We start from the raw sequence: 26,475 nt of genomic DNA, 5'->3' as shown, positions 1-26,475 counted from the left end.
CTTTTTTTTTTTTTTTTTTTTTTTGTACCGGAGATCGAACTGAGGGCCTTGTGCAAGGCAGGCAGCAGGACCACTGAGCTAAATCTCTGGCCTTCTTGTTTCTTGACTAAAGAGTAATCTCAGAAGTTTTATTTCATTCGGCTGATACGCCAAGAATGTCTGTTGTACCACATAAACGGGCAAAGATAGTGTGTGTATTTTCTCTTCCATCCTCTGAATCAATGAATGTTTATTGAAAGCTTGACAAATACGTGAATTTTTTTCTGCTTTTAAGACCACCTTGATAGTTCAGGTTTTTATTTATTTATTTTTGGTATTGGGGGAGCAAACTTGGAACCATGTGCTTACGAGGCAGGTGGAGGAATCACTGAGCTAAATCTCCAGCCCTAGTTCAGGTTTTTAACTCAGGGAAGTACTGAAAAGGAACTTCATAGGAAAAGGTTCAACATGCAGTTTCCCTTTATGGTTTTTGACTTGTTGCTAATTTATTTTTAATCTCTGAGATCGCCCCATTAATTTGATTTTGTTGTGTTCCAGACCAAAGGAAGGAAGATCATAGAATAAGGATGTTTAGAGATCTGTTTGGAAAGGCCAAGCTCTGAGCAGTATGTAGTCCAGAATTAGATATTTTTCCTTCTGGTCTTGTGAACAGATTTCTACATGGACCTGCGTGTTATTTTCTTCCTTTCATTTGTTGGCCTTCTAAATAAATGAATGTGTATCACTCAGAGGGGCAAAACAATCTTGTCTCTCGGGCAGTTCCTCTGCTGTCTGATGGATAATGCTAGTTTACTTGCTGGTTGTTACCACATTTGCGATTATGTTGTCTGTAAATAAAAATAGATGGTGTTTTTATAAGGAGACAGATATCCTAGAGGGACATTTTAAGTATTCATTTACCCATGACACTCAACTAGTTCTCAGAAATTTGACTTAGATGTATTTTTTAATTATTTTATTATAAGTTTTCAGGGAGAAGAGGACGTAGCTTGCTTTTCACTTCTGACAAGGCAGAAACAGGGTTGGTAGGAAACAAGAGCAAGTGTTAAAAGAAGTGGAATGTTTCATCTTTACACGGTGTTTGAGGTTATAGATGTTTTTCCAAATTCCACTCTAGAAAAGTCATGCTAGTTTAGACTTTCATAATTGTGTTTGTATTATCACAAACTAAGCATTTTGCATGAATATTGACTATCATAAAACAATCTTTCTGGCTGTTAACAGAATCCCAAAATTATACAGAGGAAAATTCAAGTCTGTCTGGCTTGACATTTTTACAGGGAAGACTGAAGTTCAGATCATTAAAATAAAAGTAGTAGTTGAGTGGTGCAGCACTTACTTGGCAAGTGAGAAGTCCTGAGTTCAGTTCCTGGTACCAAAGAAGGAAAAAAATGTAGTCAGGTAGATTAGAAGTTTAGTTTTCTAGACTTTGGTTCAGTGTTGTTTTCACCGGAGAATACTACTTTATTATTTATTGAATATCTGAACATGGCTAGGTGTTATGCTGGGCACTTAGACTTTTATTAAAAATTTAATCTTATTGGGCAGAGTGATGCATTCCTGTTGTCCTAGTACTGTGGAAGCTGAGGCTGGAGCAACCCAGGTTTGAGGTTAGCCTGGGCTACCTAGTGAGTCCCTGTGTCAAAAAACCAAAACTTTAAAAACCCAAGCCAAACCAAAACCCCAAACAAAATAAAGGAAACAACCCCTTAATCTTTCTAGTAATCTATGTTGAGTGACTTAAAACTGCTTTATTATTTATTGGGAGGAAGGCTGAGAAATTTCAGTGGTGTGAAAAGTAGATACATTTTTGTACCTTGTTCTGAGGATAGGTTGAGGAAAATAGGTGGGATTCACAGGAAGTATTTTGGCTTCATAAAAGGAAGAACTTTCCTGAAAAGCACAATATTGCTATTCAGTAAAGAAAAAGGGGATCATATTAACAGTGTTGAATTTTGGAAGTATATATGTAAGCCTCCTCTGTGTATTTGTTAGGAATGTGGAAAATGGGAGTCCTTGTATTGTAAAGAGAGAGGATGAGTTGGCTAAATGTAATATATTGTAAGGTGTCTGGCATGTAGTTCAGTGTTCGGTAATTGCAGCTATAATAGTAATTAGATAGAAAGATAGTATGAAATTTATGAAGCTAATGGCAGAGTAAGCAGAGATGTGATAAATAACAGAAATTAGCCAAGCACAGTGGAGAGTAGGGAGAATAAAAGCATTCTTTCAGGATCAGGGCGTCAGTTTTCTGCATGTAGTCAGTGTGATGTAGAATATTAGATGAAGGTTAGAAAGATGTTTAATACACAGGAGAAAAAGATATGAAGAGAACATGAAAATTAGTCTTTTACTTAGAGATACAAATTGCTATGTTTTATAGTCTTCAAAAATTTTTGAACGTGAATGTAAAAGTTATATACATGTATCTACAGATAATTTATATCATTAAACATGTCATGCTGTCTTCTAATATTTAATAAACATCAATATTGTATTAGTAAATGTACATGGTAATCTTTTATTGCTGCATAGAACTTCACTACATAGTTAAAAATATTAACAGATGTTTAGGTTTTTTCTCTCATAGTATAAGCACTCTTCCCTGCTCTCTCTCTCTTGCTGTTGTTGGAGTTGAGGCTTCCTTTATGAGCCTATCTTGTATTAGTCCCTTACTTTTTCTTCACCTTTTTTTGTCCTCCTGTAGTCTGTTTTCTGTAGTAGCTGCCTCATCCATTCATTGAATAGGGAAGTGGGTTGGGAACAAAGTGTTCTTTACCAATCATGTAAAAGTGCCCCACATTTTGTCATGTACAATACAGAATACTTAAAATTATATGATGTTTATATAGTTACTAATTTATACATTAATTATTATTATAGAATGTACTCCTTCAGCTTATTTAAAAGAAACCAGAATATTTACTTTAAAGCAGAATGCCATGTTACAGCCCAGGTACCTTTTTACTATGTCTCTTGGTTGCATCATTTTTTCTAGTGTTCGGTTTAATCTCATGTCATTTTGTTCACCACATGTGCTGTGTAACCTACATGTGTAGTAGGCTGCACTGTCTAGGTTTGTGTAAGCACACTCTGTGGTGTTTGCACAATGATGCATTTCTCAGAAAGTGTCCTTGTCATGAACTGCTGTGACTGTACAAAGTCATTCTTCTGCATCACCGGGCAGAAGTGTTCTATCACTGAGCCACATTTCCAGCCCTTTTTATTTTTCCTTTGAGGCAGGGCCCTTAAGTTATTGAGGCTGGTCTTGAACTTAAAATCCTGCCTCAGCCTCTTAATAAATATGTAGCTGGAATTGCAGGCTTTGTACTGCCACACCTGGCTGTATACAGTAATTTGTTGTGAGTTTGCTGATTGTACAGCTTAAGCGAGTGAGGGGGCATAAAATATCTGTCAGTTATAAAATACTTTTTGAATGTCTGTTATATAATTAATTTTGTTATTATTTTAGAGAAAAGTAAAGGCATTTCAGATTGCATCCTCAACAGTTGCTAGGACTATTATGGGTAGTTCATGTGGCTGATTTACTTAGTGGAATGATAATAATGTCGCCTAGCCTTTGCAAACCTGTGTGAACCAAACACCTTTCCACATCTGGCAAAGAGGCAATAAAGAACTGGTAGTAGGTAGAAAGAATAATTGGATGAGTGATTGGCCCTAGTCTGGTGACTGTTGTTAACATGCGGCTAAACTGAAATCTGCTAAGCGTGTCAACCCTTCCATGTACTATATAGGAAAGCTTATGGATGAACTTTTAACTTAAGCTTGGATGTAGATAGACTATATTGAAGGTAAGTCAATTAGGTATGCTTTAAAATCTTTTGGTTGCAGATTAAGGAAAATAAATCTAGTTTAGATTAAGCACAATGGGAGTTTATGAGGAGGCTCCTGGCCCCTTTCATTGAGTCCAAGACTAAACTTTTGACACGTTGGTTTTATACACATTAGTTTGGCAGACTGATCAAGGGTAAATAAAGCTGGCTGCACTTGGATCAGGTGCCTGCTTATCATTTAGTTGATCATAGCCATGAGTGTTCAGCCAACTCCTAAGTGTTCTGGCTGTTGTAGGCCCTCAGAGGGTGGGGTGAGCTGTAAGTTATGAGAGAGTGAACTTGTAGTGAATGGTATGAGCTTCCTCAGAGATATCTGGTACAGACTTGCTTTACTCTTCATTTATAATCAGGGTCCTGTGAGACTTAGGCATTTTAAAAGCTTATGGTTTCCATTTAATATACTTAGAAAGTAAAGCTAAATCCTTTTGATTTTATTCTATCATCAGTTACTTTCATTTTAGATAGCAGCCAGTTAGGAGTGGCAGAGTGGCATGAGGAGTGGCATGAGGAGTGGCATGAGGAGTGGCATGAGGAGTGGCATGAGGAGTGGCATGAGGAGTGGCATGAGGAGTGGCATGAGGAGTGGCATGAGGAGTGGCATGAGGAGTGGCATGAGGAGTGGCATGAGGAGTGGCATGAGGAGTGGCATGAGGAGTGGCATGAGGAGTGGCATGAGGAGTGGCATGAGGAGTGGCATGAGGAGTGGCATGAGGAGTGGCATGAGGAGTGGCATGAGGAGTGGCATGAGGAGTGGCATGAGGAGTGGCATGAGGAGTGGCATGAGGAGTGGCATGAGGAGTGGCATGAGGAGTGGCATGAGGAGTGGCATGAGGAGTGGCATGAGGAGTGGCATGAGGAGTGGCATGAGGAGTGGCATGAGGAGTGGCATGAGGAGTGGCATGAGGAGTGGCATGAGGAGTGGCATGAGGAGTGGCATGAGGAGTGGCATGAGGAGTGGCATGAGGAGTGGCATGCAGCCCTTCAGAAATGTTGTGGTTGAGTGCGGGAGCCCTGAGAGGAAGTAAGACCCCCTCAGATGTGGGTCTCTATTCCACATTCATGCAGTGAACCCTCCTATCCCCATGACGATCTCACCTTCACGGTGACTCTTAGGCTTTCTTATTATTGGGTTTCTTTTGTTAGCGGACTAGACTGAAAAGCCTTTTCGGTTGTGAACCACTGAATGAAGCAAAAATTTACTGAGGCCCCTTTGAGGTACATTTTTAGGGTTTCTGGTTATGAAAGCCCTGTCCTTGTTTAGAAAGACTTAAAACCAAATGTTTATGGAATCTTTTAAAAAAGATAAAATGTAGCAATTTAAAGTTATAAATAAATGGTTAGATGCTGGTAGGTAACTCACCTCAAAGTGTGCTAGAATCTTGTGAACCACTTCTTTAAAACCCAGCCTAGTCAGCATCTGACCTGGAACTATGGTTGCTTCTTTTTTTTTTAGTTAATTATTTTTATTAGTACATTTTTGGAGCACACAGTGATTATATGCATCGTGGAGAGTTGGTACATCACTAACCCATTTTATAATAACTTCTTCAGTGGTCTCCCTGCTCTCACCCGCTACAGTTTCCTCTCAAGGGCAGGATTTAGTGGTGGTTTGCTCACTACTCTGCTTAGAATTTTTTTTCTATAGAAAACCTGAAATTCTTTCTGCAACCTAGAAAGTCCTGCAGGATTTGACTCTTCCCTCTTTCACCTGAACTCTTGCAAAGTAGTCCTCATTGGGCTGCAGTCACAGTGACCTCCTGGCACGCTCACTTTAAGGCTGGTGGCTGCCTCCCTCCCTCCTTTCTGTCTTCCACTTCCCCTGTTTTCCCATGAGCTAGGTAAGCTCTTTACTGCTTAGCAGTGCCGGAAGGTCTGCATTACTCTTTAACGGTGTTTTACCTTTTCTTCATTGAGCAGATAATTTGAACATTATGTTTATTTGTGAATGTTTCCTCTTGTAAACTTAAAGCTCCATGGGAACAAAGTTTTTGTCTTTTTTTTTTATACACAGCTGTATCTTCAGTGCTTAGTATGGAATTGATGCTCAGTAAATATTAGTGTACTCTGGGTAGTAGTTGAGGAAGGTAGTGTATTACAGCTGTAGCACTAATAAATATGGGGATGATAGGAGATAAGAAGAAAGAAAATATCCCTCATATATTTTCTTTATAAAGCTGGTAGAATTGGTTGCTTTATGTAATTAGTGTTGATGTTTATCCAAAAAATATCTGATTATATTCCATTTAAGATGAAGATGATGACTTTATGTGTAAGAAGACAGCCTCTAAAGCAAAAGAGAATGGAGGATCTCCAAATACTTACCTCGGGACATCCAACATGAAGAAGAGTGAAGAAAACACAAAGAACAAGAATAAGCCTTTATCGCCAATAAAACTCACACCCATGTCAGTGCTTGATTATTTTGGAACTGGAAGTGTCCAAAGATCAGATAAGAAAATGGTAGCAAGCAAAAGAAAAGAGGTAAGTGTTCTGTATACAAGCAAGAATGTTGAAGATTGCTGGGCATGCCGCTGCATACCTGTTATCTCAGTGCTCAGGAGGCTGAGGGAAGGATGCCAAGTTCAACCTCAGCTTGGTCTGTATAGTAAGACCCTGTCTCAAAAAAAAAGTTCAGAATTAATACTCATTGATATTAATGAGAGAAGTTAGGATGTTATAAACAGGTCCACATGTTTTAGTAATGAAAATAATTTTCCATTGCTTATGGATCAAATGTATTGCTTTTTAGAGGAGAAAGAAATTAAAATATGATATATTTAATTCTCTCTTATTTGTACCGGGGATTGAATGAACTTGGGTCCTTGTGCTTGCAAGGCAGGTCGCAGAACCACTGAGCTAAGTCCCCGGCCCGTAATATTTAATTTTTTAAACTTCAAAGCAGGAAAAAAAAAATTTTTTTTTCCATACCAGATATCAAACTCAGGATCTTGTGCTTGCAAGGCAGGCGCAGCATCATGGAGCTATATCCCTGGCCCAGAAAAAATTATTTGAATCATAAGAAAATGTTGTAATTCTTAGAATTTAAATTGAATTCTCAGAATGAAAGCTCATTTTACTATTGACCTCAGCCATAGAAAATTAGACAATAAATTTGTTCCGAAATGAGACTATAAATAACTTTCCATATAGATAGAGCATACCTATGCTGTACTTTTGACCTTCCTTTGACTGATAGTGGATCGATCTTTTTTAGCCATTTAGGAAGCAGAGATAAATGATAGTGAAAGTGGCCTCCTGAGTTAGATAAGCATCCCAGATGGTGTGTGTTTGCTGATTTCATTATCGCCATCATTCTCACTCACTGGCTTGCCAGGGTTCTGGGCTACTTCTCAAGTGAAGACATTAATCTTGGGGTTTTTGTGTTGTGGGGGTGTGCTGCTTTTGAACACATCAGTAGAAGTAGGAACCATCGGTCTGTGGAATCTTTGCTCAGGAAATTGGATGTGGTCAGGGAGTAGTCCTGAACTTAACTTTCTGGCTGGTATGGATTGTGACCATTATGGGTACACTTACCTCTCATTGGTTTGTTTGTTTTTTTGTTTGTTTATTTATTGGTACCGGGGATCAAACTTGGGTCTTTTGCGCTTGCGAGGCAGGCGGTGGAACCACTGAGCTAAATCCCTGGCCCTCATTGGTATATTTAATCGGCTATGGTCAAGACAGAAATCTGATTTTGAACTTAAGGTTTATGCTGCTCTTACTTGATTTTCTTTGAAATGTAGCCTCCACAAAACAAGGATGATTCCAGATTAAATGATGAAGCCATCGCCAAGCAATTACAACTTGATGAAGATGCAGAGGTATTGACATTTTACTCAGATATCATTAATAACTTGGTATTATGACTTGCTCTTTAGTTTAGCCAGGCAATCAGTCAAGATTGTTCCAGTCTAATTTTGAATTAAACCTCATTGGAAGTAAAATAAATATATGAAAAATTTAAATGTCTGCAGAAAATAAATGATGAGAGTAAGGGGTAATTATTTACTAAAGATTTATCTTTAGAGTTCTTTGATTGGGTGGCTCCTGAAATATATTGAGAATGACTGAATGTGCTCATAGCTCTTTTTTTTGTTTGCTTGTTTTTTTGAGACAGGGTCTCACTGTATAGTTGAGACTGACCTGGAACTCACTATGTAGCCCAGGCTGGTCTCCAACTCACAGTGATCCTCCTGCCTCAGACTCCCAAGTGCTGGGATTACAGGCTTGAGCCACCACGCCGGGCTGCTCTTAGCTCTTTTGTTTGTAATAGGCAACCTCACCCATTCCTGTGGTTTTATCTACTACATATATGCTGATGACGCCTGTGCCTGTCTCCAGTTCAGTTTCCATTACCTTTACTTTACCTTCAATACCTTTAATGTCTAGAACAGGGCTAGGCACTCGGTAAGTGCCCAATAAATATATTTATTTATAAAATAAATATATATAAATAGCTAAATCCCGGGCCCTTGTGCTCTTGCAGCATATCAGTAAACTCTTTACTTTCCTATACTTTTGACTCTGGGCAAAAATTCTTTTACCACCATGGTATGGTGTTTTCACGTGGTACATCTTGCATAGCAGAAGTGGCAGAAATGAAGTGATACTGAGAGCTGTGGTGCTGGTACTGAGGGAGAAGATTTGCCCTAAGCAGAGGGAACAATAGCAGGTGGGAGCATTGTGAGATAGAAATGTCCTTTGTATATTCAGGTGACCCAGATGGCTAGAGAAGAGTGATGGAGAGGGAGAGTGGATGAGGCTATTTTGGAGAAATGACCAGCGGCACATTTGCTAAGTCATGGCATGGACTTTAATAGTAACTAAGAGCACTTTGCGTGGTAAGGACTTGGAATTTTGATCTCAGTGATGGGAGGGCATTGGAGTTTTGAATAGAGAAGTGACAAGATTTGATAGATCTTCTGTGATGTTATTGGACTATGGTGGGGCCAGAGCAAAAGCAGAGCAGTTAGTAGGGCAGGTTGGAGAAGACTCTGGCTTGTAGCAAGTTGGTATTGGAAGAGAGTAAAAAGTGGTCGTAACCTGAATGTGCCTTATTGGCTAAATGGTGATATTATTTACTGAGGCTGGAACACAGGATGCAGAACAGGTTTGGTGCAGAGAAACCAGGAGTTCTATTTTGGACATATTAAGTTTGAGATGTTTGGTAGACTTGCAAATAAAGATGCAGAGTAGGTGGTTGAATAGAGACACCTGCAGCTTGGGCTAAATAGAAGTCTAAGCTGAGGATGGGAATTATGAGCGTTTGAATGACATTAAAACTAATGCACCTGGATTGAACCATGGGGAGAAAATGTAAATGGAAAAGAAACGGGTCTCAGGATTGAGCTCTGGGGCACTGTTAACATTTAAGAGATCAGGAAGAGGAAGATGATTCAGAAAGGAGACTAAGAAAGGGTGGCTAGTGAAGGAGGAAAATGAGGAGAGCTTGATTTTTGTGGAATAAAGAAAATCTCAAGGAGCAGTGTGCATCTGTATCCAAGGCTCCTGGCCTAGGTACCTGTGGTTTCAATCCCTCTTCTGTTTCTTAGCTTAACTCACTTTCTCACACTCTGAGCTACTCTATTAGAACTCTCTCCTTACACTGCTGTTATCATTTGTTGAAATTGTGGTTTTAAGTATGTTCTCTCTATAGGCTCCAGTTACCACTTAGCAGTGATATGTATTTCTCACAACAATCGTGGCATCTTAGGGCCTGGTGTAGAGAGGATTGAAGTTGTGAGTGTTCCTGCTGTATTAGTTTGGCAGTTTATAGTTGGTGTTTTTGAAATCTTTTTCTAACATATTTGATTGCCCTGAATTATGTTATCTGCAGATATCAAAGTAGCATGGGTGGCTAGGTTAAACTATGAGGTAGGGACCTGACTTTTTCTGACCTGTCCTGGATAGTGGAGGATTAACCAATTTTTTCCAAATCAGGAGTAGTGCTTTGTAACATAATCCTGTTTTTTCATTTTTATTAAATTCTTTCAGGGTCTGATTTGGGTAATCAATCTTTTATTTTTGTTTTTTGGTACCAGGGATCGAATTTGGGACCTTGTGCTTGTGAGGCAGGCAGTGAAACCACTGATCTAAATCCCCTGCATTTAATTAATCTTTTAAAGTATTAGTGATTTATGATATCTTTCCTGATTATTCCTCTGAGTCCCCCTCCTTTCCCCTCATTTTTATATCTTTATTTAGTAAATATATGTCCACTATCTAATACTCAAGTCAGTGTTTTAAATGCCACATTTAGCTATGTTAAATATTGTGTTGAAATATAAAACTCTTGATCCCATGATGCCATAATCAGCAATAATGAATTTTTTTTTTTTTTTTTTTTTTTTTTTTTTTTTTTTTTTTTTGGGTACTGGGGATTGAACTCAGGACCTTGTGCCGTGAGGCAGTTATGGTGCCACTGAGCTAGATTCTCAGCCCTGCAATATATATATATTTTTTTTAGCAATAAATTTCTGATGGAAAAATTTCAATTTTTCTGTTTTCTAAAACATCTAGAATTCTTTTTTTTTTTTTTTAAAGATAGGGTCTTGCTATGCAGCTCATGCTGTTCTCGAACTTGTCATCCTCCCACTTCAGCCTTTCGAGTATAGAATCCATACTAAATAGTCTGAAATTTTGAAAACATAGCATAGAATTCAACCATAAATCCTTGAAAGGCTACTGGTGGTTTAGGACTTGCAGGACATCTCTAAGATTTTTGTGTTGTTTTTAGCTATTAGATGTATAGTTCAGTTATGGTAAAGAAATGGTCGATAAAAGAGAATGTATTGTGTCTCTTGTCGTACTTATAGTTCTGCTTAGCTTGTTTTGATGTTGTTTTTGGTGCTAGGGATTGAACCCAGAGTCTTGCACATACTATTTATATGTTCTACCACTGGTTCATTTTATAACCAGGACCTAAAGGCTTGCTTACTGTATTCTCATCAAGTGTATGTCATCTATACCTTTTCTTTTGGATTAGTTGGATTTTGAGGATGTTTGCCTTTGTTTGACTAATGTAAGGAAAGTTTTTTTTGTTGTTTTTTTTTCCCCCTTAATATTAGGCCATTTAACCAGGGGACATATACCCAGTAAGTTTATAGTGGGAAATACATTCTGTTGGTATACATTTTCTTCTGGAAGGGCTCATTTTGTTGAAATTGAAAATATTTGGAATAATAATGAGGTAACTAGAATGTTTGTTTTACTAACAGGAAAACTGACCTGATGGCTTAAACTTTCAAAAGTTAGAACAGATGCGTTTGAGTTATAGTTGAAAATAGGAGTTTGATGATAAGTAACAGTGACATTTGTAGGTGCTTACCATGTGTACAATGAAAATATATAATTTTCTAGACTCTTAGACTTGCTTTTCTTGTACCTTCCAGGTGGTGATTTTTGTTATGTTGAACTTTATTTCAGAGATTTGTCTACAGTTTAAAATACATGTAAATAAGATCTGTAAGATTTACATTAGGATCATTGTGAGAAAATTATAGACTTCAAATTTTATGTGATCACTATAAAAACATAGCTGGATTTCTCTCTCCTGCAGAACTAGAAAATATATGTTCTATAATTGAGTATTTCAGAAACAAACCTGTGATGCTTGACTATTAATAATGTTCAGTGGAAAATTGTCAGGATAATTTTTTTTTTGTTGTCTTTTTGTACTGGAAATTGAACTCAGGCAGGTGCTGTGTCCCTGAACTACATCCCCTTAACCTTGTCAGGGTAATTTTTTAGGAAATATTTTAGTTTTTTCACAAAGTCTTAATTTATGAACAACAGCACAAAAGCATCTCACTGTATTGACACTTTTTACAGCTGGAAAGGCAACTGCATGAAGATGAAGAGTTTGCCAGAACATTAGCCATGTTGGATGAGGAACCCAAGACCAAGAAGGTGACGTTACATTGAACTGTTTGCATTCTGAGTATACAGTATAGGCCAAGGTTCCTTTCCATTCCAGTGTTGTGGGCTCTGTGGTATCACCTGGGGCAACTCTTCTGGAAAAAAGCTAAATTATTTTAATTATAAAATTGCTTTTGGAGAAACTCATTGAAAAACATTCTTTCTAAAAGAAGTTTGCAAGAATTGAAACAAACTAGATAGAGCCTTCAGAAAAAAATGTGTTATCCCAGTGTGTTCTTTTGTATTAGCAAGTGAATAATGCTTAGAATTCCTTTTTGCTGTCTACAGGAAGTATAGTTTTGTTTTGCTTTTTTTTTGTATTGGGGATTGAACTCCAGCCCTTGAGCTTGTGAGGCAGGTGGCAGAACCACTGAGCTAAATCCCCAGCAGGAAGTATAGTTTTGATATTTCTAGTTAACCTTAAGGTCTTTCAAGATAAGTCTCAGTAATGTATTTTTGGAATTATGTTTGTTTGTTTGTTTGTTTGTTTGTTTTTGTTTGTTTCGTTTTTTGAGACAGGGTCTCACTATGTAGTTGAGTCTGACCAGGAACTCACTACTAGTCCAGGCTGTTCTCAAACTCCCAGCGATCCTCCTGCCTCAGCCTCCCGAGTACTGGGATTATAGGTGTGCGCCACCATGACTGGCTATGTTTTTTTGTTTTTAAGTTAGAGACCAGGTGCTAGGTTGCTCAGGTTGGCCTTGAATTCAGGATCCTCTTGTCTCAGCCTCTTGAGTAGCTGGGACTATTAAAAATTTATTTTTTTAATTTGAAAAGCCCTCCAGTAAATGAGCTCATTCACCTGCTTGCTTGCTTTCTTGCTTCCTCCCTCTCTATCTTTCTCCCCATCCCTCCTTCTTTTAACAGAAGCAAGCTTTTCATTTATTAAAAGTAAGAAAAGAGGCCGGCGTGGTGGCTCACACCTGTAATCCCAGCACTCGGGAGGCTGAGGCAGGAGGATCACTATGAGTTCGAGACCAGTCTGAGTTACATAGTTAGTTCCAGGTCAGTCCCAACTACATATTGAGACCCTATCGCAAAAAAACAAAACAAAACAAAACAAAAAAGTAAGGAAAGAAACAGATTCTACTGAGCAAATCTGGGTCAAGTAAAAGTAGGAAAAGAGGTGCACTCTATAGCTTGGACTATTGTGAGAGAACAAAGAGCCAATTAGCTGTATTTCTGATAGAACACATTCTGTTAATATAATTGTCACTATCAATATCTGGTTATTTTAAGAGATTTTACTCCTATCCTTTAAAGGAGGAGGTTGTAAAAGTAGGTATTACTAGGAATCAAGACTAAGCACAAAGGTATAAGACAGTAGGGAGTGATGGGGACTTTCATTTGAAAAGCCTTATTCTTGCCAATAATTCAGATTACTACATACTGTGTATGTAGTAATTAGTCACTAATTAGTCACTAGTCACCTAATTTGTGACCTCTTTATGAAGTGTGGTTTTGTGGGAGCAGTGGAGAAATTGTATATGTCTGTTTCTTTTTTGAGAAAATACTTTTTCATTATTCTTTAGAACTTCAGCTGGCCATGGTGGCACATGGCTGTAATCCCAGCACGTGGGAGTCTGAGGCAGGAGTATCAACATGAGTTTGAGGCCAGACTGGGCTACACAGTGAGTGAGTTCAGGGCCAGCTGGAACTACATGGGGAGACCTTGTTTCAAAATAAAACAAAACAAAAAAACACTTCAGTTTGTATTCATCTTAGTCTTTTTGGTTTAGATTTTAGTTTTTAACTGTGTAATGCTAACGACTTGAAAGTTGGAAAAAGAGGCAGAAATAGGTGTCCATTTCCAGCTTGATAGTTGGGATGAAATGGCATAATTTTTTGTTTTTTTTTTTTGTTTTTTGAGACAGGGTCTCACTATGTAGTTGAGACTGACCTGGAACTCACTATGTAGCCCAGGCTGGTTTCGAACTCACAGCAATCCTCCTGCCTCAGCCTCCAGAGTGCTGGGATTACAGGTGTGTGCCACCACGCCCAGCTCATAATTTTTTATAGATGTGTTTTTATAAAATTTCATCTGTTTCCTCCTGCTGTGTCAAATGAAGTAATAAAACATACTAAATTTGCTGTAGAAATTTTGTGGATGAATGAATGCCAGTTGAGTATAGTGTCTTGCTAATTTGGAAGGTGACCCTTGTACTGAAAACTTTAATCCATTTTAACAACAGATTTTGTGATGATAATAGCTTTCCTGTTATTTGTTACATTTCACACTTTTTAAATTTGTTTAGGCCCGAAAGAACACTGAAGAGGGAGAAACATTTTCATCTGTCCAAGCCAATTTAAGTGAAGTAGGAAAACATAAATATCCCCCAAAAGGTAATACTACCAGAGGAAAATAATAGCACTTGTCTTTGTAGGATTTTCAATAACCTTGTTTAAACATTCTATTTGTTAATTGGATTGCTAAATGAACATTATTTTATACAATGATTAGAGCAAGTTCTCTTTAAATATGACTGTTCCTAGACTTATGGTAGGGTAATTGTATGGTAGGGTAATGTTCCAATAAACTTACCATAAATCAAAATTAACATAAGTGGAAAATACCTTGAATATTCCTATCTTGCAGGTATCGTGGCTTAGTAGTGCAGTGCACTGTTGCTGCTGCCCCCCACCAGCATGTCTAGGGAATACCATCCATGTATTTACTGCTAGCCAGGGGAAAGGTCAGAATTCAGAATTTGGAGTATGTTTTCTACTGAATATGTTTTCACTATTACAGTGGAAAAATGAATAATCATATGTTGAACTATCATAAGTCGGGGAGTGTCTGTACTTTCAAAGCTGTTTACTTAATAACTTATGGAGAATGCCCTTCTGCTCTGTGATTGTTGAGAAACGTGTTCTGGCTCTTGGCATCATGCTCATTTCTGAGTATATTGCAATATGTGGTGCTTTGAATTTTTCATGTTGGAGATAGTCTCATATAGCTAACTTACAGAGATGTGATCAAAGAATAGAGTGAATGTTTAAATTAAAAAAATACTATAGTAAAAAACATATTGCCATTAATCCCCCTCAAAGTACTCTTCCTTGGGCTGGGGATTTAGCTCAGTGGTGCCACTGCCTGCCTTGCAAACACAAGGTCCTGAGTTCGGTCCCTGGTGCCCCTCAAAAAAACCCAAAAAACTCTTCCTTGCTTTCAACACACATATCCCTTTATTCTTGCCACTTTCTGAAGCAGTTCTAGGAGTCATCCTTCATGTTTTTAGTTACCCTATTGTGGCTGCTTTCATATCTAAATCAGTTCAAAACCTTTGCCTTCCATGGTCATTTTGGCTTTAGAGCCAGTAGTATTAACGGTGCCAGATGTGGTGAATAAAGTGGATGGAGACACACTGTCATGTTTCTACGAGACTGCCTTTCTATTGGATGGTACTCAGCAGCAGCATGCCCATATTTTGGTCATGCCTCTTAAGGACACTCATAAAATAGGATTTCCAGAACTGCTTCAGAAAGTGGCAAGAACGATGGGGTAAATAAGTTCAGAAGTGAGGGAGTATTTTGGAAGGATTAATGGCAGTGTATCTTCTACTATAATACATTTAAAAATTTTTAAATATTTGCCATATATTTTGATCACCCCTTATGTAGTAGACATCTGAAGCTACTCTGTCACTTGTCCTTCATGGTCCTGACCGAACCATTTGTTAGTATAGTTCTTCCTGGTTACCTGTGGAGGATGGATTCCAGGATCTCTTTGGAGAACAAGTCTCTTATATAAAGTGACATAGAATTTGCATATAAGCTATGCACAGCTCTCTGTATACTTTAAATCATCTCTAGAGTATTTATAATACCTAAGAAAGTGTAAATGCTACATAAATAGTTGTTATGTTATATTGTTTGGAATGATGACAAAGAATCTGTACATGTTCTGAACAGACCCAATTTAAAAAAATATCAGTTTTTGGTTGTTTGAATGCATGAATTGGATATTGAAGGCTGGCTGTATAGACTGTCTTAATCCTGTAAGTAAATCTGTTTATATAGCATCTTTTGGTCTTGACCCCAGCAGATTTTGAGATTTCAGGTTGTATAACAAACAAGATTTTTGTGTGACACATTCTGGTCAGTAAGGTAAATTTCAACACATGTCTGGGAGGTGAAACCCTTCTCTTTAAATGTTGTTTACAGTATTATATCAAGACATGATTAGTTTATATTTAAATGACAGGCACTTCTCTTAATTTGGACTGGTTATACAAAGAAGTAATATACAAATGTTTAACTTTTAAAAAATATATTATATAAGCTAAATAGTTAAAATATTAATGTTTTAAAATCACCATATGAAATTGCTATTAACATCACTTGCTTAAAAAAAAGTGAAAAAATGTTGGTATTGTGTGTCATTCTCAAAAAACAATAATCGTCTTTTCTTCCTGGTAAAAGGACAAAGATTTTCAAAAGAGAGAAAGAGCTACAGTCCTAATAAGCAAACTAAGTGTGAAAGCACGAAAGAATCTCCACAACCATCCTCTTCTCCAAAGGCTAGTTGTAAGCTGGCACTCATGAAAGCAAAAGAAGAGAGTTTCTATAAAGAAACAGAGCCCGCGCCCTCAAAGAGAAAAGAAAGTGCTGTTGAATTGAAAGGAGAGAAAAAAACTCCTAAGAAAACCAAAAGTTCTCCAGCTAAAAAAGAGGTAAGGACTTTCTGAAAAGTGCCTATTTGGTGGCTATGTGTTGGTCTGAGTTTTCAAGTTTTATTCCCAACTTCCTAAGTCTGCAGTTCTTTTAAGATAATATTTAAGAGCTGGGAGTGTAGTTCAGTGCTACAGTGCTTGCCTAGCATGTGTGAGGCCCCAGGTTTGATTCCCAGAAAATACCTTATTTAAAGCTATTACAAGCCAGGTGTGGTGGTGCACACCTGTACTACCAGCACTCGGGAGGCTGAGGCAGGAGGATTGTCTCAAGTTCGAGGCCAGCCTAGACTACATAGTGAGACCCTGTCTCCAAAAGAAAGGAAAGCAAGCAAGCAAGCAAGCAAGCAAACAAAGAAGCAAAGTATTACAGAGTGCAGAATTAGTAGATAGATTAGCCAATATTCATTGCTGTTATGTATTAGACATTGTGCTACTGTGTTAGATGGGGTTTCTCATGATCTTCACAGTAACCCTGGAGGATATTTATTTTTATTATTCAAGTTTCAAAGATGCAGAAATAGGCTGAAAGAGTTTCATGTAACTTTCTCAAGATTTCCCTGGTAGTATGTGACAGAGCTAGCCTAGAACTCAGGTCCTCCCGAGTACAGAAATAGCATAGACGGTGGAGCTTTTCAGATCACAGTCCTGTTGCTGAGAACACGTGTGGCATTTGTCCAGTTACTTCTCTCAATGCTTAGGTTTCCTCTTAGAGATAATAATTGTACCTAGTGAGTAAATCTCTAAAACCACTTAGAGAAGAGTCTGGGATATAAATACTATGTAAATCTTTGTTATTACAATACTATTTGGATTTGTTCTGAATTTATTCTTTTTTGCTCTTTTTAAACTTTTTATTATATGTTTGAGACATAATATTCACATTCATTTTGGGGGAATTGGTGCATATGTATATTGTATCTTGATCATTTCCCTCCCCCTTCCTCTGCTTCTTTTCCTCTTCAAAAACTGCCTCCCTGTTTCCTACCATCTCTCTTTTATTTTAATGTGTTATTTATTTAATTTTGGGTTTCTCATATAAGAGGAAGCATGTGATAGTTCACTTTTTTTTTTTTGGTACCGGGGATTGAACTCAGATCCTGTGCCTGCAAGGCATGCAGCAGAACTGCTGAGCTAAATCCCCGGCCCTAAATACTTATTTTTTTGGTACCAGGGATTGAACTTGGGATCATGTGCTTGCAAAGCAGGCGGCGGAACTGCTTAGCTAAATCCCCTGCCCCGGTAGTTCACTTTCTATGTCTTATTTCATTTTTTCATCCATTTTCCTGTAAATGACATGCGTTCTTTCTTTAATAAAATTCCATTGCGTGTATGTACTGTATTTTCTTTATAGATTTGTCTTTTGATGGGCATTCAGGCTGTGAATGGTGCTAAATAGTATTTAAATTTTATTTTCCATTTGTTTGTTGCTAGTATATGAAATAGAATACAAATTTTTTAAAGCATGTATTGACTTTGGTATGACTTTATTGAACTCATTAGAATTTTGAGGGGTAGATTTCTTAGGATTTCTGTGTTATGTACAGAATCATGTTGTTTATGAATCAAGACAGTTTCACTTCTTCCCCATTTGTGGGCCTTATATTTCTGGTCGTTGCTACACTGTACTGGCTGGGATGTCCAGTTCAGTGTTAGATAGTTGGGTGAGAACTGGCACCCTTGCCTTGCCCTTGCTCTCAAGGGAAAGGCTCCATTCAGTCTCCCTCAGGAACTGTGGTGTTGTGTGCAGGTTTTGGGGAATGCCTTTTGTCAGGTTGCAGAGGTTACCTTCTGTTCCTTGTTTGCTGAGAGATTTTTTTTTTTTGTTCTTTTTTTAAACATCAGAAATAGGATTGAATGTTGTCAGGTTTTTTTCTGCATCTTTGGAAATGATATGGTTTTTCCTTTTTAATTCTGTTAATATAGTCAATCATGCTGATTTAAAAAGAGTGTTAAATCACAATTGCATTTGATTTCCTAATATTTTATTTTATTTTATTTTTGGTACTGGGGATCGAACTCAGGTCCTTGAACTTGTGAGGCAGGAGGCAGAACCACTGAGCTAAATCCCTGGCCCGCTTTCCTAATGTTTTGATGAGTTTAGCATCTGTGTTTGTGAGATAGTTTTCTTGTAAAGCTTTTACTGTCAGCGTTATACTGATCTTATAAAGTGAAGTGAACAGTCTCTATTTTCTGGAAAAGTTTGTGGGACACTGATATTATTTCTTTCTTAGATGGTTGTTAGATTCCACATATAAAACCTGATAGAGGCCTACATTTAGGGTGGCATTTGGAAGTTTAAAGTTATTAATTTAATTACATGCCAGATATAGGACCAATTATTTTTTTTTCTTGTGTCAGTTTTGTCAGTTTGTCATTCAAGAAATTTATTTTATCCAAGTTGTAGAATTTATTGGAATGAAATTGTTTTCCTTCAAAATTTTTGTGGGGCTTATAGTTATTCCTTATATTGGTAAAGGCTTTATCTGCTTCCTTCTTGAAAATAACTTCTTTTTCAATTTTATTTTTAAAAATTTGTTATTAGTACACATTTGTAGGACGTAATGATTACTTTCATGGTGGGGAGTTGGTACATATACCTAACACATCTTAATTCTTATTTCCTCTTTCCCTGTCCTCCTCCCTCCCTCTTCCTTTTTGTTCTGTAGAACAGTGGTGAGTTACTAAAATAATTTTCAAAGGAAAAAATGGTGAAATAATGAATGCTTTTCATAATACCTCCACCCCCCCCATATATTTAAAATATTAGTGTTTTTCTTAAATCTCCAGTTTGGAACCTCTTTAGATTCCTGATGAGAAACCACTATTCTTTCATGCCTCTTAGGCAGTTAGCATTAAAAGCAGAACATTGTCTGTTTTAACTGCTCATCAGAATTGTTTTTAGTGCAGAACCATGAAATGCTGATGATTTTGAAATGCTTTTGTTAAGGGCCAGTGCTCATAAATATGCTTAAAGGAACAATTAACTTTTTGGTCTAAGATTTTTCTTCACTAAATACTTATCAGGTGGATAATGTTTTTCCTCAGGCATACTAAACATGTTCATTTTACAGAGGGTATTTATTTTTATGAAATGAGGAAAATTTTAATTGAACTATTACTCTTCATGGTAATTTTCAAAATTAGGAATTTCTCAGAAATTTTACTTAAATAATTTTGAGAATATTGAAATTTAATAAATTCAATTGATCTCACTTCGTAAATGGGTGTACTTCAAAATTACTTTATAAACTACATTTCAGAATATTTTTCATAGAATTAATGTCATAAACCACTTATGGTAGTGCATGCCTGTAATCCCACCACTTGGGAGGCTGAAGCAGGAGGATCACTGAGTTCAAAGCTATCCGGGACCTACAGAGTGAGTGCAAGGCCAGCCTGAACAATATGGCTAAACCTTGTCTCAAAAAAATCAAAAGTGAATGTCATAAAGAAACAACTTGCTTATGCTGATAATGCATTGGACTCAATTGTGATGCTTCTTAAAAATATTTCCTATTATAGATATATTTTTTTGTTTGTTTTTTTGGTCGTAGTGGTAATTGAACCCAGGGTTTAATTCATGCTAGGCAAGTGCGCCAGCACCGAGCTGCATCTCAAGCTCTTTTTATTTTGAGATAGAGTCCCGCCAAGTTGTCCACACTGGCCTTGCTGAGAAGCCTGGATTACAGACATGTGCCACCATGCCTGGCTGGGCAGCTGCATTTTAATAAGCTTCTACTTGCGATGAACACACACCAATGTGTGAGAGCCATTGTTAAAAAAGTAGGGTTAGATTCTAGGACAAGCCCGTAATGGTTTATTTAACTTAAAACCAAACCAGCTTTACTGTTTCATTGGTTATATAATTTATTTATGTAGAACTAATATTTTTATCTCTTAAAGGGATTTAGGATTTCTTGGGAGTTAAAAATAATGTGAAATAGGAAGTGTAGAAAACAAGAGACCAGCTTGTCGTAATTCTTTGTTTTTGTTTTTGAGATAGTGTCTTGCTATGTAATTCAGGCTGGCCTTGAGCACACAGCAGTCCTACTGCCCCAACCTCCTGAGTGCTTCCCCCATGCCCTGCTTTTAGGGGTTCTTAGATTCTAATTATCGAAGGACTCCTCTCCCACTACCCACCCTAGCTACTCATCCCCCTGTTCCCCATCTCTGAATCAGAAACCTGGACCCTGGAAGTGAGTCCAAGGATAGATAGTTTGAAAATTCCCTGGGATTTTTTGACCCACACTCACGACAAGATCCCCTGGGAGATCCAACACAACACGGGAGAGTGGTAGATGGGGAAGCTCGTTGGAGCTGGCTGGCTGTTTGAAGCCTTTGAGTCTCAGACTGGAGTGCTGCTGTCCCTAGGGTGCAGGATAGTGTTTTAGGGATGGACAAGGCCACAGCAAACTATAGGGTAGCTTCTCTGGTGATCATGTTAAATTGAGGGAGAATTTATTTTTCTGTTAATATAAACAGATTTATCATGGAATAGAATTTAAAATTCATACACATTTCTAATATAAAACACAATTTTCATTTGTGTCCTTGGAGCTTGTGTACTTGCCCCTGCGCTGTGCTGAGATTTGTGCCCCTAGAGTGCAAAATTTTGAGGGATATTTGTAAGTCAATCATCTGTCCATTAAAACAGTTAATTTTTGCTGGGGATTTAGCTCTGTGGTTCCACTGCCTGCTTTGCAAGCACAAGGACCCGAGTTTGATTCCCTGGTACCAGAAAAAACAAACATTTAATTTCAGGACAAAACATAGACATAATGCAGAAGTGCAAGGTCCAGAGTTCGATCCCTGGTACCAAAAAAAAAAAAAAAAAAGAAAAAAATGACTTTTTAAGGTTTAGGTATGTATTATAAATTTTCTGTGAATTTTGTATAATGTTGTGCAATCTCCTCTCCCTCTACCCAAAGTCTACTAGTCCAGAAGACTCTGAAAAGAAACGCACTAATTATCAAGCTTATCGAAGCTACTTAAATCGAGAAGGTCCCAAAGCTCTGGGCTCCAAGGAAATACCAAAGGTAAGAATACTGAGGAAGCATGTGGCCACATATGTGTTCACCGTGCTTACAGCCACAGAGAAGTGGTAATTAAAAATCAACAACTGGAAAGTCTCAGTGACGTCTGTATGAATTAGGGATGTTGATCTTATGAATCACCGCTGAATATTTAGAAAATGTTTCCTTTAAATAATAAGTATTCCTAGAAGGCCTGGGCTATGACGGCACTAGTGCTCTTTGCCCTTTCGGCACTTACCGTTTAAAGAGATGTTAAATTTGTATTATTTAATTGCAGTTATAATAATATATGTCAGAAGGAAAAATCCAGGGTGCTCTTAAGAGTATAAAGTGGAGGGGCTGGGCCTTGGGTGGGACATGTATAATAAATAACATTGAGATGGGGACCTGAGGAATGAAGGTCATGACAGCATGGTGATCTGGGGGTCAGAATATGTAATGTCCTTAAGGAAGGAAGGATCTTGCATGGTATGTGTGAGGAACTAAAGGAAAAGTGAGGTAGTTGGAGTAGAGTGACTAAGGAATGAATGATTGAACCCGGGCCTTTGCACTGGCTATTTCCCCAGCCTTTTAAAATAGTTTTTCTTTTGAGACAGGGTCTTGCTAAGTCAGTAAGTTACCCAGGCTGGGCTCAAACTGGTGATCCTCCTGCCTTAGCCCCGCAGAGTGCCAGGATTATAGGCATGTTCCACCACACCTGGCCAGTGTCTCAGACTTTTACCTGAGAGGCAGTTTCCGGTGGAGGAGTGTAGGGAGAAGCTTTGCAAATCCAAGACATGACTCTAGCTGCTGCTCGTAGATGGTAGTGACGATGGGAATAGCTGTTGGCAGTGCAGTTAGAGAGGACGGGAAATGGTCGGAATGTCTGAGGGGCAGAGGAGGTGCTGAGAAGTGACCATCCCGCGGGAGAGGTGGAAGCTACAGGGCTTGGCATAACGGGACACTCGAAGTGAGAGACAGTGCGTGTGGGGCCGGCCTCCTGGTTCTGATGTGAGCACGGGGGCAGATGCCAGGGCCAGGGGAGGCTGAGTTCCTGGGGCCGTGTGAGGTGCCCACGTGGAGGGACTGAGGAGACAGTGCATGTGTGGGGGTGAAGCTCAGAGCAGAAGTCAAGGCCGTGTGCACGCGTGGGCTTCTGACTTGTGGACAGTATTGGGAAGGGTAATGTCTCTGACAGACTGGTTCAGAGCAGAGTGTGTGCATTGTCCTCCGCTCTGCTGCGGCATGAAGTAGAGGTGAGAGACACTGAAAGGGTTCTGAGAGGGAGCAGCCACAGACGAAAGAGAGAAGTTGATGAGGGTAGTATCACAGAAGCAAAGGCGAGAGGCTGTTTTTAAATGATTGAGTGGTTACGCCTGTCATGCTGATAAGATTCTGGGAAAGAGGAGTCTGAGATGTCCATTGTATCTGGTGAAATGAATGTGGCCCTTGTGACCTTAGCTAGGGCAGTTTCAATAGAATGGTGCAGGCAGGAGAGCCAGATGGGAGTGGGTTTAGGAGTGAAGAGGAAGAATGGAGACAGTACAGAAAGGTGATATTTTTTATAAACTTGGTTATAAAGGGGAGAAGGGAGAATGCGCCTTGGTAGAAATGGGAGTTGGGATTTAGGGGAGAGGTGTGAGCATTTTTAAGGTAGGAAGTACTAAAATCATGTTTTTTCCTGATGGGCCGGATCTTCCAGGAAGGGAGATTGAAGATACACTAGAAAGAGAAGGAAATCAAATGTAGCGTGAGATCTCTGAGAAGGGGCCGGGGGAGAGGAGACGCGTACAGAGTGTATATAAATGTGATTTTCGCTTTGGTATTGAAACCGCATATGGAGATGCGCTGTTCCATTCCCCAGTAAAGAGAGACTGAGGATGCTGTGACTGGGATGGGGTGGGAGGAAAGGAGTCCGCTTCTAGGGGTTGGTGGGTTGGGGTCACCCCGAAAGACCAGACAGGTCCCTGCCTGAGAGGACTTTGGCAAAATGCTGTCCTTAGGGAAGGCAGGTTTCAGGGGAGGCAGGGCTGTGCAGGGAGTGTTGGAGGAAAGGTCAGGCAGTTGGGCAGTTTGCAGCTCCTGAAGGAAGACTGTTGGGCTCTAGAACGGAAGAGTTGGGGTGTGAAAAGATGCTGAGCTAGAGTGCAGGGTCACTCAGGTGACAATACATGGTTGGGGTTTGGGACGTAGGGCCTCACAGGTGGCGTTTTCCAGGTTAAAATTTGAATCTAGTGAGGATTTCATTACCTTCAGTGGTACAATAGATCATTGTAACCCTAGAGCTGTAGGGCTTTAAGGGGTCTTGAGATGTAAACTTTTTCTTTTTAAGCTGATTGATAGCTATTCTTTTTTTTTTTTTCCTCCCCTTTGGTCTTAAAGATTCTTCCCTTGGATAGAGAGGATTGAACTTGTGTTGGAAAATCTTTGCATTTTGTTTAGCTTTTTCTGAAGCCTGTTTTACGTCTGTGTTGATCTTAGTTCTTTAGAGTAATAAGTAACTTGACATGTCATATAAATTTTCATTTTATTATATTGCAAAAATAAAACACTGTAAATATATACAATTGCAGTTAAGATTGCATGACATCTCTATCCAGATCTTTTTGGCTAGTGTCTCTTGCATTATCAGATAACCCTTCCAGTCAAGAAATGATATAGTCTTGCCTTTAAGTTCTTCACAGTTTGTTAGATTTACTGTTGTAACATAGTAAGCAGACAGAAGGGCAGGGAGCTCAGACTTCAAAAGCTTTCAGAATCAACACTCCCTTTTATTAACAATAGCAAGTATTTCTGTGGGCAAATTGCATTTGGTTGTTTACTTAAACAAATTAAGTTAATGGTTCAAATATAAAAGAACATAATAAAAAAAGAGAACATAATGGGAAATAATATGAATGGGTAATTTTAATAAGCTTTGCTAGTAGATGGAGTGTATGTCTGTCTGTTTTATAAGTTTATTAAATGTTAGCTACATAAGAATTTCTCACAATTTAGTTTCAAGTTCTGCTTATTTGTGTAAATTTCCAGCCAATTTTTCATGCTGAGGTTATTTATGATGTCAAATGAGAAAAATCAACTTGATGCACTTTTGATGCCAAGTTTTTTTGGAAAGCTACCATGTAATTTCTTCTCTGCTTGAACATTTTGGATTTTAGGGTGCTGAAAACTGCTTGGAAGGCCTTACATTTGTTATCACAGGAGTGCTGGAGTCCATTGAGCGAGAGGAAGCCAAGTCTCTAATTGAACGTTATGGGGGGAAGGTGACAGGAAATGTCAGCAAGAAAACAAACTACCTTGTCATGGGTCGTGACAGCGGACAGTCCAAGAGTGACAAGGTACGTCCTGCTGTGCTTTGCACACAGTGATAGCCAGCTTGCCTTGTGATGTGACTGTTTGTGGTGATATCCTTTCCACAGAAGAGAAAAAGAGTGGAAAAGGAACTTTGTTTTTACATTATTTCTTCTCAACATCAAGTGTTGACTTTGCCCCCGGGATTGTGGTTTTCCAATTGAAGGCACAGTGCCTGCTAACTTGACTTTCTTTTAGTTTAAATCTTTTTTTTCCCTAAGGATAGAAATGAACGCAATCTTTTTTCCTTCTAGTTCTTTGTATTCTTATATATGTCATGATGTATTCCATCTTTTATTTATTTATTAATCTTATTGAGTTTATTGGTACTTTTAAAGTATGCAGTACAGTTAACATTCGTCATTGAGATCTGTACCCATCTTGTTTTTAATAGGAAGCTCTAAGGGGAAGAGTCAGAGGTCTGTTGGGTAGAATGTTTAGTTTCAAGTGACGGAATATTCAGCCAACCATGATTTATATAAACTGCTGGTTATTGTCCTCACCTAACAAGAATGCCAGAGGCAAACAGTAGCTGGGATAATGGAGCTAAATGAGTCCTGTCTTCCCCTTCTGTCATGTGTCTTGTGCTAGCTTTAATCCTCACTTTCTCAATTGTGATAGAAACCTACCCAGCCTTTACTTGCTTTAGGAAAAAGTGTTGGCTCCCGGGGCTAAACTATGAGGAAGGTGGGTCTTGGCCTAGAAACTCTTGGATCTGGAAACTTCAATGCTTTCAGAACGCTTTTCTTTTCTGTATCTGTTTCTCCTGGTGTCGTCCTCATTCGTTCTGCCTGAGTACCTACCTGCCTTTTCCACGTAAGGGATGCAGCAGTGCCGTCATGTTGCCTGCAGTTGCAGGCTTGCTGCCTGCACTCAAGTCAGAGAAAGGGAGCAGTGACAAGATGTCATAATAGCTGTGATGACTGACAGTGTTCTCCCTTAACCCCTCTTGTAGAATTCCACTTACATTCATTGGCGAGAGCTGTATGTGGGCATTTAAAGCATAAGGAGGTTGGGGAGAAGCAGAACTTCTCTGATTGCCTTACACAGTCAGAGCCAGTCACTTGGAAAGAACAAGGCGATGGAAAATATCTCCTGAACTGAGTTAACATAGGAAAAGGGTGTGAGGAGAGGGCTTAGGTGCTTGGTTTTGTCCTTTTCTAAGCAATCCACAAAAGCAGTAATATGGCACTATAGCTGCCAACCTAGCAGTCTTAGGGAGTGTGTCTGCCATTTTCTTCCTTTTGGTACTGGCGATCGAACTCGGGTCCTTGAGGTTTTCTTCTTTTTAATGGTACTTTTCCAGAGAAATTTTTAAAAAAATTCCAGTGATATTTAATTTATAAATGTTGCTTTTCGCTTACTAGTAGGCCTTAGAATTATTATTTTTTCTTTGCAGAAAGGAATGTTAAGATTCAGTTTTGTTAATTTGCATTTTTAATCCATAGGCAGCAGCCTTGGGGACAAAAATTATTGATGAAGATGGCCTATTGAATCTGATTCGAACTATGCCAGGCAAGAAGTCCAAGTATGAAGTAGCAATTGAAGCTGAGGTTTGTATAAAATAAACTTGATTTATATAAGTTGGAGTACAGAAACTTTCCCACTTCATGGAACCATAGCTTGGGTGGGTGTAGCTCCATTGGCTAGAAGATTAACCACCCCTTC

The 26,475-nt window shown here is 38.6% G+C and overlaps 1 protein-coding gene across 3 annotated transcripts in view; it reads left to right on the top strand.

The window, feature by feature from the left end:
• Positions 1 to 26,475, top strand: part of Rfc1 (replication factor C subunit 1) — an 80,054-nt gene that overhangs the window by 31,681 nt on the left and 21,898 nt on the right. For all 3 annotated transcript variants that reach the window (XM_033758942.1, XM_010625110.3, XM_033758943.1), the window contains exons 5-12: positions 6,103 to 6,335; positions 7,598 to 7,675; positions 11,685 to 11,762; positions 14,027 to 14,114; positions 16,194 to 16,444; positions 21,373 to 21,480; positions 24,615 to 24,794; positions 26,256 to 26,360. In XM_033758942.1, coding sequence (XP_033614833.1) covers positions 6,103 to 6,335; positions 7,598 to 7,675; positions 11,685 to 11,762; positions 14,027 to 14,114; positions 16,194 to 16,444; positions 21,373 to 21,480; positions 24,615 to 24,794; positions 26,256 to 26,360 — 1,121 coding nt within the window. The remainder of the gene's footprint in view (positions 1 to 6,102; positions 6,336 to 7,597; positions 7,676 to 11,684; positions 11,763 to 14,026; positions 14,115 to 16,193; positions 16,445 to 21,372; positions 21,481 to 24,614; positions 24,795 to 26,255; positions 26,361 to 26,475) is intronic.

Source organism: Fukomys damarensis, unplaced genomic scaffold (assembly GCF_012274545.1).
Source record: "Fukomys damarensis isolate Sample0158 unplaced genomic scaffold, DMR_v1.0_HiC HiC_scaffold_35, whole genome shotgun sequence".
Classification (NCBI taxonomy): Eukaryota; Metazoa; Chordata; class Mammalia; order Rodentia; family Bathyergidae; genus Fukomys; species Fukomys damarensis.
This window is presented reverse-complemented; position numbering and strand designations above follow the sequence as displayed.